This window comes from Perca flavescens, chromosome 8 (assembly GCF_004354835.1).
Source record: "Perca flavescens isolate YP-PL-M2 chromosome 8, PFLA_1.0, whole genome shotgun sequence".
Lineage (NCBI taxonomy): Eukaryota > Metazoa > Chordata > Actinopteri > Perciformes > Percidae > Perca > Perca flavescens.
The window spans coordinates 37,850,820-37,865,152 of NC_041338.1; the positions used below are offsets into that span (position 1 = coordinate 37,850,820).

Sequence of the window (14,333 nt, forward strand, 5' to 3'; positions counted from 1 at the left end):
CACTTTTTTAGACTCTGTGTGTGTGTGTGTGTGTGTGTGTGTGTGTGTGTGTGTGTGTGTGTGTGTGTGTGTGTGTTTGGAAGAAGTATTCAGATCATTTACTCCTTTAAAGTCTGTAAGTATCATCAGGAAAATGTAGTTAAACTATCCTCCTATTGTAGAAAATGTAAAGGATCCAAACAGTTGTGTTAAATGGTGTACACACACACACACACACACACACACACACACACACACACACACACACACACACACACACACACACACGGAGAGACAGTTGTGTGTTTAATGGTCTAATCATGTCAGCTGGACTACATATGATACATATGATAAGTATTAAGATCAGTGGATTGTAACTGATTGGTTGATTTGAGATTATTGGTTGGTTATTGATTCCTTTTCTTCTCGTCTCCAAGGGGACAAGAAGTCGAACTGAAGGACGAAGAGAAGACCCTGAGCAATCGTCTTCATCGAACACAAACGACCCGAAAAACTCATCCAAAACACACCAACCTTTGACTGTATTCTGATTTGATGTTCTTTTGTTTTTTGGATTAAAGCTGTCCCAGAATCCTCCACTAGATAATAATAATAATAATAAAAAATAATAATAATAATAATAATGATACTTCTGTCCCTCGTAGATTATAGTTTGTTTTAACAGTACATTTAGTCTTAAAAGCTTTTTTTAAAGTAGCTAAAGTTAAATTAAGATCCAAGACTTGTTCTGATTGGCTGTGAAAACTCTCCGGATGATCCAGACTTTACACGTTGGATTATAAAGAGTTCTGTGTTTACTCCTGTTCAGAACCTCCTTTAAAAACTGTATGAAAAAAATAAAATAGGAATTGGATGAATCTGTAATGGAAAAAATAAAAATCCTCTCTGAAATCTATTTTTTTGAACTATAGATTATTGACGCTGCAAGATGAAACTTGTATAAATGAACAAAATAAATACTGTACATTGTTTTGGTGAAGAGTTTGGTCTGTTCTTTGGGTAAATGTTAACAGAAATATCATAACATGTCTGTTAAAGAACCATCATGACGACTTTAAAATGACTTTTTTTTAACATACTATAATATGACATTTCTTTACATACTATACGATGATTTTTTCATGACTTTTCGACATACTATACTATGACTTTTTTGTGACTTTTTCAACATATACAATAACTTTTAATGACTTTTTCAACATACTATGCTATGACTTTTAATGACTTTTTCAACATACTATACTATGACTTTTAATTACTTTTTCAACATACTACACTATGACTTTTAATGGCTTTTTCAACATACTACACTATGACTTTTAATGACTTTTTCAACATACTACACTATGTATACCCCAAGTGAAGGAGTTCAAGTACCTTGGGGTTTTGTTCGCGAGTGAGGGGACAATGGAGCGGGAGATTGGTCGGAGAATCGGCGCAGCGGGTGCGGTATTGCATTCAATCTATCGCACCGTTGTGACGAAAAGAGAGCTGAGCCAGAAGGCAAAGCTCTCGATCTACCGGTCAGTTTTCGTTCCTACCCTCACCTATGGTCATGAAGGCTGGGTCATGACCGAAAGAACGAGATCCAGGGTACAAGCGGCCGAAATGGGTTTCCTCAGGAGGGTGGCTGGCGTCTCCCTTAGAGATAGGGTGAGAAGCTCAGTCATCCGTGAGGAGCTCGGAGTAGAGCCGCTGCTCCTTTGCGTCGAAAGGAGCCAGTTGAGGTGGTTCGGGCATCTGGTAAGGATGCCCCCTGGGCGCCTCCCTAGGGAGGTGTTCCAGGCACGTCCAGCTGGGAGGAGGCCTCGGGGAAGACCCAGGACTAGGTGGAGGGATTATATCTCCAACCTGGCCTGGGAACGCCTCGGGATCCCCCAGTCGGAGCTGGTTAATGTTGCTCGGGAAAGGGAAGTTTGGGGTCCCCTGCTGGAGCTGCTCCCCCCGCGACCCGACACCGGATAAGCGGACGAAGATGGATGGATGGATGGATGGACTACACTATGACTTTTAATTACTTTTTCGAAATACTATACTATGACTTTTAATGACTTTTTCAACATCTATACAATGACTTTTTATGACCTTTTCAACATACTATACTATGACTTTTAATGACTTTTTCGACATACTATACTAGGATTTTTTTGACATACTATCCTATGACTTTTTTGTCACTTTTTTTAAATACTATACTATGACTTTTACTGACTTTTTCAACATACTATACTATGAATTTGTATGACTTTTTCGACATCCTATACTATGACTTAATTACTTTTTTGACATACTATACTATGACTTAATGACTTTTTCAACATACTATATTATGACTTTTTTGTGACTTTCAAAATACTATACTATGACTTTTTGACTTTTTCAACATACTATACTATGACTTTTTTGTGAATTTTTCGAAATTTTATGACTTTTTCAACATACTATACTATGACTTTTTTGTCATACTATCCTGACTTTTTTGTCACTTTATGGAAATACTATACTATGACTTTTTCTACAAACTATACTATGACTTTTAATGACTTTTTCAATAACTACACTATGACTTTTTTGTGACTTTTTTGACATACTATACTATGACTTTTCATGAGTTTTTCAACATACTACACTATCTTTTTTGTGACTTTTTCAACGTACTATACTATGACTTTTCATGACTTTTTCAACATACTATACTATGAATTTTAATGACTTTTTCAACATACTTTACTATGACTTTTTTGTGACTTTTTTGAAATACTATTCCATGACTTTTGATGACTTTATCGACATACTACACTATGACTTTTTTGTGACTTTTTTTAAATACTATTCCATGACTTTTAATGACTTTTTCAACATACTATACTATGAATTTTTCAACATATTATACTATGACTTTTTTGTCATACTATCCTGACTTTTTTGTCACTTTATGGAAATACTATACTATGACTTTTTCTACAAACTATACTATGAATTTCGATGACTTTTTCAACATACTATACTATGACTTTTTTGTGACTTTATCGACATACTATACTATGACTTTTAATGAATTTTTCGACATACTATACTATGACTTTTAATGACTTTTTCGACATACTATACTATGACTTTTTTGACATACTATCCTATGACTTTTTTGTCACTTTATTGAAATACTATACTATGACTTATTCAACATACTATCCTATGACTTTTTGTCACTTTATTGAAATACTATACTATGACTTTTTCAACATACTATACTATGAATTTTGATGACTTTTTCAACATACTATACTATGACTTTTTTGTGAGTTTTTCGACATACTATACTATGACTTTTAATGAGTTTTTCAACATAATACACTATGACTTTTTTGTGACTTTTTCGACATACTATACTATGATTTTTTTGACATACTATCCTATGACTTTTTTGTCACTTTTTTTAAATACTATACTATGACTTTTAATGACTTTTTCAACATACTATACTATGAATTTGTATGACTTTTTCGACATCCTATACTATGACTTAATTACTTTTTTGACATACTATACTATGACTTAATGACTTTTTCAACATACTATATTATGACTTTTTTGTGACTTTCGAAATACTATACTATGACTTTTTGACTTTTTCAACATACTATACTATGACTTTTTTGTGAATTTTTCGAAATTTTATGACTTTTTCAACATATTATACTATGACTTTTTTGTCATACTATCCTGACTTTTTTGTCACTTCATGGAAATACTATACTATGACTTTTTCTACAAACTATACTATGACTTTTAATGACTTTTTCAATAACTACACTATGACTTTTTTGTGACTTTTTTGACATACTATTCCATGACTTTTAATGACTTTTTCAACATACTATACTATGAATTTTTATGACTTTTTCACATATTATACTATGACTTTTTTGTCATACTATCCTGACTTTTTTGTCACTTTATGGAAATACTATACTATGACTTTTTCTACAAACTATACTATGAATTTCGATGACTTTTTCAACATACTATACTATGACTTTTTTGTGACTTTATCGACATACTATACTATGACTTTTAATGACTTTTTCGACATACTATACTATGACTTTTAATGACTTTTTCAACATACTATACTATGACTTTTTTGTGACTTTATCGACATACTATACTATGACTTTTAATGACATTTTCAACATACTATACTATGACTTTTTTGTGACTTTATCGACATACTATACTATGACTTTTAATGACTTTTTCGACATACTATACTATGACTTTTTTGACATACTATCCTATGACTTTTTTGTCACTTTATTGAAATACTATACTATGACTTTTTCAACATACTATCCTATGACTTTTTGTCACTTTATTGAAATACTATACTATGACTTTTTCAACATACTATACTATGACTTTTAAAGACGTTTTCGACATACTATACTATGACTTTTTTGTGAGTTTTTCGACATACTATACTATGACTTTTAATGAGTTTTTCAACATAATACACTATGACTTTTTTGTGACTTTTTCGACATACTATACTATGACTTTTCATGACTTTTTCAACATACTATACTATGAATTTTAATGACTTTTTCAACATACTTTACTATGACTTTTTTGTGACTTTTTTGAAATACTATTCCATGACTTTTAATGACTTTTTCAACATACTATACTATGAATTTTTCAACATATTATACTATGACTTTTTTGTCATACTATCCTGACTTTTTTGTCACTTTATGGAAATACTATACTCTGACTTTTTCTACAAACTATACTATGAATTTCGATGACTTTTTCAACATACTATACTATGACTTTTTTGTGACTTTTTCGACATACTATACTATGACTTTTAATGACTTTTTCGACATACTATACTATGACTTTTAATGACTTTTTCGACATAATATACTATGACTTTTTTGTGACTTTATCGACATACTATACTATGACTTTTAATGACTTTTTCGACATACTATACTATGACTTTTAATGACTTTTTCGACATACTATACTATGACTTTTTTGACATACTATCCTAAGACTTTTTTGTCACTTTATTGAAATACTATACTATGACTTATTCAACATACTATCCTATGACTTTTTGTCACTTTATTGAAATACTATACTATGACTTTTTCAACATACTATACTATGAATTTTGATGACTTTTTCAACATACTATACTATGACTTTTAAAGACGTTTTCGACATACTATACTATGACTTTTTTGTGAGTTTTTCGACATACTATACTATGACTTTTAATGAGTTTTTCAACATAATACACTCTGACTTTTTTGTGACTTTTTTGACATACTATACTATGATTTTTTTGACATACTATCCTATAACTTTTTTGTCACTTTTTTTAAATACTATACTATGACTTTTAATGACTTTTTCAACATACTATACTATGAATTTGTATGACTTTTTCGACATCCTATACTATGACTTAATTACTTTTTTGATACATACTATGACTTTTAATGACTTTTTTTTTGACATACTATACTTTTTTCAATGACTTTTCAACATACTATACTATGACTTTTTTTGTGACTTTTTTTTTTTGAATTTTTGAACTATACTATACTATGACTTTTTTTCAACATACTATACTATTTTTGACTTTTTACTATACTATGAATTTTTTTAAATTGACTTTTTTTTCAACATACTATATTATGACTTTTTTGTCACTATCCTGACTTTTTGTCACTTTATGGAAATACTATACTATGACTTTTTCTACAAACTATACTATGACTTTTAATGACTTTTTCAACAAACTACACTATGACTTTTTGTGACTTTTTGACATACTATACTATGACTTTTCATGACTTTTTTCAACATACTATACTATCTTTTTGTGACTTTTTCAACATACTATACTATGAATTTTAATGACTTTTTCAACATACTATACTATGACTTTTTGTGACTTTTTTTTTAAATACTATTCCATGACTTTTAATGACTTTTTTCAACATACTATACTATGAATTTTTCAACATATTATACTATGACTTTTTTTTTCATACTATCCTTTTTTTGTCACTTTTTGGAAATACTATACTATGACTTTTTCTACAAACTATACTATGAATTTCGATGACTTTTTCAACATACTATACTATGACTTTTTGTGACTTTTTCGACATACTATACTATGACTTTTAATGACTTTTTTTTCACATACTATACTATGACTTTTAATGACTTTTTTTTTATACGACATAATATACTATGACTTTTTGTGACTTTTATCTTTTTGAGTTTTTCAACTATACTATGACTTTTAATGACTTTTTCAATACTATATATGACTTTTAATGACTTTTTTTTCAAAATACTATACTATGACAACATACTATACTATGACTTTTTTGTGAATTTTTTCGAAATTTTGTAACTTTTTCAACATACTATACTATGACTTTTTTTGTCATACTATCCTGACTTTTTTTGTCACTTTATGGAAATACTATATATGACTTTTTCTGCAAACTATACTATGACTTTTAATGACTTTTTCAATAACTACACTATGACTTTTTTGTGACTTTTTTGACATACTATACTATGACTTTTCATGACTTTTTCAACATACTACACTATCTTTTTTGTGACTTTTTCAACATACTATACTATGAATTTTAATGACTTTTTCAACATACTACACTATGACTTTTTTGTGACTTTTTTTAAATACTATTCCATGACTTTTAATGACTTTTTCAACATACTATACTATGAATTTTTCAACATATTATACTATGACTTTTTTGTCATACTATCCTGACTTTTTTGTCACTTTATGGAAATACTATACTCTGACTTTTTCTACAAACTATACTATGAATTTCGATGACTTTTTCAACATACTATACTATGACTTTTTTGTGACTTTATCGACATACTATACTATGACTTTTAATGACTTTTTCGACATACTATACTATGACTTTTAATGACTTTTTCGACATAATATACTATGACTTTTTTGTGACTTTATCGACATACTATACTATGACTTTTAATGACTTTTTCGACATACTATACTATGACTTTTAATGACTTTTTCGACATACTATACTATGACTTTTTTGACATACTATCCTAGACTTTTTTGTCACTTTATTGAAATACTATACTATGACTTATTCAACATACTATCCTATGACTTTTTGTCACTTTATTGAAATACTATACTATGACTTTTTCAACATACTATACTATGAATTTTGATGACTTTTTCAACATACTATACTATGACTTTTAAAGACGTTTTCGACATACTATACTATGACTTTTTTGTGAGTTTTTCGACATACTATACTATGACTTTTAATGAGTTTTTCAACATAATACACTATGACTTTTTTGTGACTTTTTTGACATACTATAGTATGATTTTTTTGACATACTATCCTATGACTTTTTTTTCACTTTTTTTAAATACTATACTATGACTTTTAATGACTTTTTCAACATACTATACTATGAATTTGTATGACTTTTTCGACATCCTATACTATGACTTAATTACTTTTTTGACATACTATACTATGACTTTTAATGACTTTTTTGACATACTATACTATGACTTTTTTGTGAATTTCAAAATACTATACTATGACTTTTTGACTTTTTCAACATACTATACTATGACTTTTTTGTGAATTTTTCGAAATTTTATAACTTTTTCAACATACTATACTATGACTTTTTTGTCATACTATCCTGACTTTTTTGTCACTTTATGGAAATACTATACTATGACTTTTTCTGCAAACTATACTATGACTTTTAATGACTTTTTCAATAACTACACTATGACTTTTTTGTGACTTTTTTGACATACTATACTATGACTTTTCATGACTTTTTCAACATACTACACTATCTTTTTTGTGACTTTTTCAACATACTATACTATGAATTTTAATGACTTTTTCAACATACTACACTATGACTTTTTGTGACTTTTTTTAAATACTATTCCATGACTTTTAATGACTTTTTCAACATACTATACTATGAATTTTTCAACATATTATACTATGACTTTTTTGTCATACTATCCTGACTTTTTTGTCACTTTATGGAAATACTATACTGACTTTTTCTACAAACTATACTATGAATTTCGATGACTTTTTCAACATACTATACTATGACTTTTTTGTGACTTTATCGACATACTATACTATGACTTTTAATGACTTTTTCGACATAATATACTATGACTTTTTTGTGACTTTATCGACATACTATACTATGACTTTTAATGACTTTTTCGACATACTATACTATGACTTTTTTGACATACTATCCTATGACTTTTTTGTCACTTTATTGAAATACTATACTATGACTTTTTCAACATACTATCCTATGACTTTTTGTCACTTTATTGAAATACTATACTATGACTTTTTCAACATACTATACTATGAATTTTGATGACTTTTTCAACATACTATACTATGACTTTTAAAGACGTTTTCGACATACTATACTATGACTTTTTTGTGAGTTTTTCGACATACTATACTATGACTTTTAATGAGTTTTTCAACATAATACACTATGACTTTTTTGTGACTTTTTCGACATACTATACTATGATTTTTTTGACATACTATCCTATGACTTTTTTGTCACTTTTTTTAAATACTATACTATGACTTTTAATGACTTTTTCAACATACTATACTATGAATTTGTATGACTTTTTCGACATCCTATACTATGACTTAATTACTTTTTTGACATACTATACTATGACTTAATGACTTTTTCAACATACTATATTATGACTTTTTTGTGACTTTCGAAATACTATACTATGACTTTTTGACTTTTTCAACATACTATACTATGACTTTTTTGTGAATTTTTCGAAATTTTATGACTTTTTCAACATATTATACTATGACTTTTTTGTCATACTATCCTGACTTTTTTGTCACTTTATGGAAATACTATACTATGACTTTTTCTACAAACTATACTATGACTTTTAATGACTTTTTCAATAACTACACTATGACTTTTTTGTGACTTTTTTGACATACTATTCCATGACTTTTAATGACTTTTTCAACATACTATACTATGAATTTTTATGACTTTTTCACATATTATACTATGACTTTTTTGTCATACTATCCTGACTTTTTTGTCACTTTATGGAAATACTATACTATGACTTTTTCTACAAACTATACTATGAATTTCGATGACTTTTTCAACATACTATACTATGACTTTTTTGTGACTTTATCGACATACTATACTATGACTTTTTTGACATACTATCCTATGACTTTTTTGTCACTTTATTGAAATACTATACTATGACTTTTTCAACATACTATCCTATGACTTTTTGTCACTTTATTGAAATACTATACTATGACTTTTTCAACATACTATACTATGACTTTTAAAGACGTTTTCGACATACTATACTATGACTTTTTTGTGAGTTTTTCGACATACTATACTATGACTTTTAATGAGTTTTTCAACATAATACACTATGACTTTTTTGTGACTTTTTCGACATACTATACTATGACTTTTCATGACTTTTTCAACATACTATACTATGAATTTTAATGACTTTTTCAACATACTTTACTATGACTTTTTTGTGACTTTTTTGAAATACTATTCCATGACTTTTGATGACTTTTTCAACATACTATACTATGAATTTTTATGACTTTTTCGACATACTATACTATGACTTTTAATGACTTTTTAGACAATATATATTATGACTTTTTTGTGACTTTTTCAACATACTATACTATGACTTTTAATTACTTTTTCGACATACTATACTATGACTTTTAATGACTTTCTCGACATACTATACTATGACTTTTTTGTGACTTTCGAAATACTATACTATGACTTTTATTGACTTTTTCAACATACTATACTATGACTTTTTTGACATACTATACTATGACTTTTTTTTACTTTTTCGACATGCTATACTATGACTTTTAACTACTTTTTTGACATACTATACTATAACTTTTGATGACTTTTTTCAACATGCTATGCATTACATTTTTATGACTTATTTCCATACATTATAGAATGACTTCTTATGACAACTACTTAAATGAAGCACAGACACATTTATATCACATGAAGTGTAAACAGGAAAAGCTTTACTCATGAGAAACGTAGTCAATAGAGGATTTAATCATAATTATTGAACAGCCACACAGGATTGTGAACAGAGACTTTTGTCTCAACAATTAAAAGAATTTTCCATATACAGTTTACAGATCATTTCCCACTGAAATCATGCACATCAAACTGATCACAGAGTTGAACTTCATCAAACACACAGCAGGTCCTTTCAACCTTCATAAACTTCATTCTCTATGCAGCTAACAGGCACATAATTAACATTTTAAACTACAATACCAAGCTCCACATGGTGATCTCCTAATAAACTCTCAACACTTCTGGTTTGTCTGATTTCTTCTGCACCATAGGTGTAGGGTTGGGGGGGGTAGGCACAAGATATGTGCATACTTTGCTAGTGGGGAGTTAAAGAAACACAACACACACATATGCATATGCACCCACACACACACACAAACACAAACACACACACACACACACACAGATAGAGACAAACACCCGCACACACACACACACACACACAGACACAAACACGCACAGACAGACACACACACACACAGATAGAGACACACACTCGCACGCACACACACACACACACACACACACACACACACACACACACACACACACACACACACACAGACACAGACACACACATACAAACACGGACACACACACACACACACACACACACACACATACACACACACAGGCACACACACGCACAGACAGACACACACACACACATACACATACACACAGACGCACATTCACACACAATCTCACACACACGCACACACTTGTTGCCGTGTCATCGCTGCTTGTTGCCGCGGCAGCGCAGCAGTCTGCAGAAAGTCTTCCTGAAGGTGACGTTGCACAGGGCGTAGCATGCGGGGTTGATGGCGCTGTTGACGTAGCAGAGCCAGTACCCGGCGATCCACAGGTCCAGCGGGATGCACACGTGGCAGAACGCCGCCACCACGGCCATGACGTTGTACGGCGTCCAGGTGACGATGAAGGCCAGCAGGATGGCCAGGATGGTGTTGGTGACCCTGCGTTCCCTCGCCATCACGCGGCGCTGCCGTCTCTCCTGAGAACGGAGGCTGGGGCAGCTGGCGAACGCCGCGAACGCCGTGCGGTGCAGGTCCTCGTTAGAGGACTCCGTCTCCGTCTTGTTGTCGTATTCGTCCACAGCGTGGCAAGCGTGGCGAGCGGCGGCGGTCTGAGGATGATATCTGGACGCTTTCTGGCTCCCTCCGGGCTTCGGAGTGCTGGATTCTGATTTGGTTCATAGACAGGGATATTAAAGTTAACGTTTGTACTTAAGGACAGTACTGGAGTAAATGTACTTAGGTACATTCCACCACTGGGCTTATTATAGTAAATTAAAACTAAAACAAGCAGTGGAAAATGTTTTTAGTAATCTGTAACTAAATAAAAACTAAACCTTCAAGAAAAACTAAACTGAAACTATCGCCAGGTTAAAAACATATATATATATATATATATATATATATATATATATATATATATATATATATATATATATATATATATATATATATATATATATATATATATATGTATGCACAGTGGCCTGGGGCATAGCAAAGGCTCTCGCTAAACCATGATAAGATGTACCGCTGGCTAGCCAAAAGAGGAAGACAAGGGCCTCGATGACGGGTCCCCAGCCATGGTCACACGCCGTGCCGAAGATGTACCGTTAAAGGACCCCCTGGAGAGTCTGAAGTCCACCCTCGTATCACTTTCCCATCAAAATACAGGGCCAGCAATGAATAGAACAATAGGATCTATTTAAATGTCTACTGGGTTGCCTCTGCTTTCACTCTTGTATTGTCACTGTAATTAATAGCTATTGTAATAAACACCCTTTATATAAACATATAATATGACTATTTTCTATGTTAACGTTATATGTCAGTTGGACACATTTTAATTGCTCCAATTTTGCTAAAGTAACTCAAAATGGCCATTTTTGGTTATTGTTTTTTTTTTACAATGAATTAAGAGCAAAAGCATGAATATCATCATACCTGGATGTTTACGGTTGCATAAAACAGAGGGCAAAAACAAGCAACAATACAAACAATCACATTCATTTTGATGAACAAGGCAGAAATGTATTTTTCACGAGTGACAACCATAACAGGTGGTGGGAATGCTCTGCGCTGGGTATAATTCACAATTTCACAGAAGAAGAAGAAGAAGGAGGACTGAGATGTTTTGATCGGTAAGTACATAAGGCAGTGCGTGATTTCAGACGACAATCCCCTGTCAAATTTTACGCACTACGCAAGTAAGTACGTAGTGTAAGAAGTGCACTTCAGTTAGTGCACTAAGGGAAGTGCGTGGTTTGAGACACACAATTAGACTTTTTCAACATACTATACTTTGACTTTTTTTGTGACTTTTTCGACATACTATACTATGACGTTTTGTCTTTTTTTGACATACTATACTATGATTTCTTGACTGTGTGTAAGCCCCGCCCCTTCCTGTGTGTAAGCCCCGCCCCTTCCTGTATCCATCATGGGACTTTGTCAGGAAAAAATGTGTCCGATAGTGAACGGAGAGAACAAATAATGTCGGAACATTTTGAGCAAAAAAAAGTCGGAAGGGGCGGGACTTCCCTGCTGTGTTACCATTAAGGTTGGGCATCGTTTTTTTTTTTTTTTGATTCCGGTGCTAAATTGATACTTTTAAAACGGTGCCGGTGCCTAAACGGTGCCTGAACCGGTACTTTTCAATAAAGTTTAAAAAAAAAAGAAGAAGAAAAAAAATAAGGGTAGTAAACAACAGTCAGTGACTTGTTTATTGCTAAGGCCATGGTCAAAATTAAAGATTTAATAATAACGTAATAACAATAACAATAACTTATTTCACCAGTAAATTGCTGTTGAACCCCAGATGGGAAAAGGGTATTTTACAATTACTGTGAATGCACCACGAGGCTACCTGTTTTAAGTGAATCTGTGTTGTTTAATTCCGACAACGGCAGCTGCAAGTGAACGCACCGTCTGTGTTGTTTAATTCTGACCATATAAACATACTGTATATCTATGAATTGTAGAAGTCCTCCACAGTGAAACACAGTCACACTTTACACTGTTTAACGTTAGCTGTCAGCATTTTAACCGTGATTAATCCAGCTGCTAGCTAAAGCTAGGCTAACGTTACATGCTGTCAGGTGTAGTGTAAAGTCGAGCACCGAAACTTTCATTCTTATTCGGTCTCGTTACTACCGTTTACGTCGGCACCGGTTCCCTATTGGCACCGAGTTTCGGTACCCAACCCTAGTTACCATAGTTACCTCTGTTGAGCGATAGGTCCGAGCCGGGGTCGGAGGTCACCCAGCTGCGTCGTTGAAATGGGAAGTCTCTAACGGACGGACTGGAAGTCCAGCGCGCTCCCCGCACCGCCTGGAGCGCGCTCAGTCGGCTGCGGCTGGCGGCCGAGAGCCGGCAGTACAGGCCGACCATGACGAGCGCCGGCAGGTAGAAAGAAGGAAGAGTCGTCGCCAAGGTGACGGCAGGGCTGGCGAGGAGATGAGCGTAACACTGATTGTCTGCGACCATGCGCCGGCCGCCGCGCGTCTGCCAGCACAGGATGGCGGGCGCCCAGAGCGCCAAGGACAGCAGCCAGGCGCCGCCGATCATCGCGGCCGCTGTGCCGCGTGTCCGGCGCGCGGGGTAGCTTAGCGGGCGCGTCATGCAGAGGTACCGGTCCAGACAGATGACGAGCAGGTTCAGCACCGACGCGGCGCTAACCACGTAGTCCAGAACCAGCCACAGGTCGCAGAGCGCGGCGCCGAGCGGCCAGTAGCCCAGCAGCAGGTACATCGTGTAAACGTTCATGGAGAGCACGCCGATGATCAGGTCGGCCGCCGCCAGGCTCAGCAGGAAGTAGTTGTTGATGGTGCGCAGGCGACGGTTCACTTTGATCGACAGGATCACCAGCGCGTTGCCCAGCACCGTGATGGCGCTGAGGGCGCCAGTCACCACGGCGATGAGGATTAGCCGAGCCGTGCCGGTTGAGTACGGAGGCGGTGCTGCTGTGCCCGCGGGCAGACCCGAGAAGTCGAGTGTATACGTCATCCATTCCGTGTC

At 33.6% G+C, this 14,333-nt stretch overlaps 2 protein-coding genes across 2 annotated transcripts in view; one reads left to right on the forward strand and one right to left on the reverse strand.

Moving 5' to 3' along the window:
• Window positions 1-934, forward strand: part of mdkb (midkine b) — a 14,138-nt gene extending 13,204 nt beyond the window's left edge. Inside the window, exon 5 of the mRNA XM_028586089.1 lies at window positions 417-934. Coding sequence (XP_028441890.1) covers window positions 417-436 — 20 coding nt within the window. The 3' untranslated portion in view covers window positions 437-934. The remainder of the gene's footprint in view (window positions 1-416) is intronic.
• A 10,010-nt stretch (window positions 935-10,944) lies between these two features.
• On the reverse strand, window positions 10,945-14,333 carry LOC114560543 (muscarinic acetylcholine receptor M4). Its single transcript, XM_028585986.1, has 2 exons — window positions 13,538-14,333; window positions 10,945-11,484 (listed from the first exon to the last, which is right to left on the reverse strand). The coding sequence occupies exons 1-2, from the start codon at window positions 14,319-14,321 to the stop codon at window positions 11,018-11,020; spliced, it is 1,251 nt and encodes a 416-aa protein (XP_028441787.1). The 5' UTR covers window positions 14,322-14,333; the 3' UTR covers window positions 10,945-11,017.

Excerpts from the sequence above, each read along its gene's own strand:
- LOC114560543 (XM_028585986.1), bottom strand. The coding sequence starts at position 14,321 with ATGACGTATACACTCGACTTCTCGGGTCTGCCCGCGGGCACAGCAGCA. Across the intron at positions 11,485-13,537 it reads GGACCTATCGCTCAACAGAG|AATCCAGCACTCCGAAGCCC; the intron begins GTAACTATGGTA and ends GAACCAAATCAG.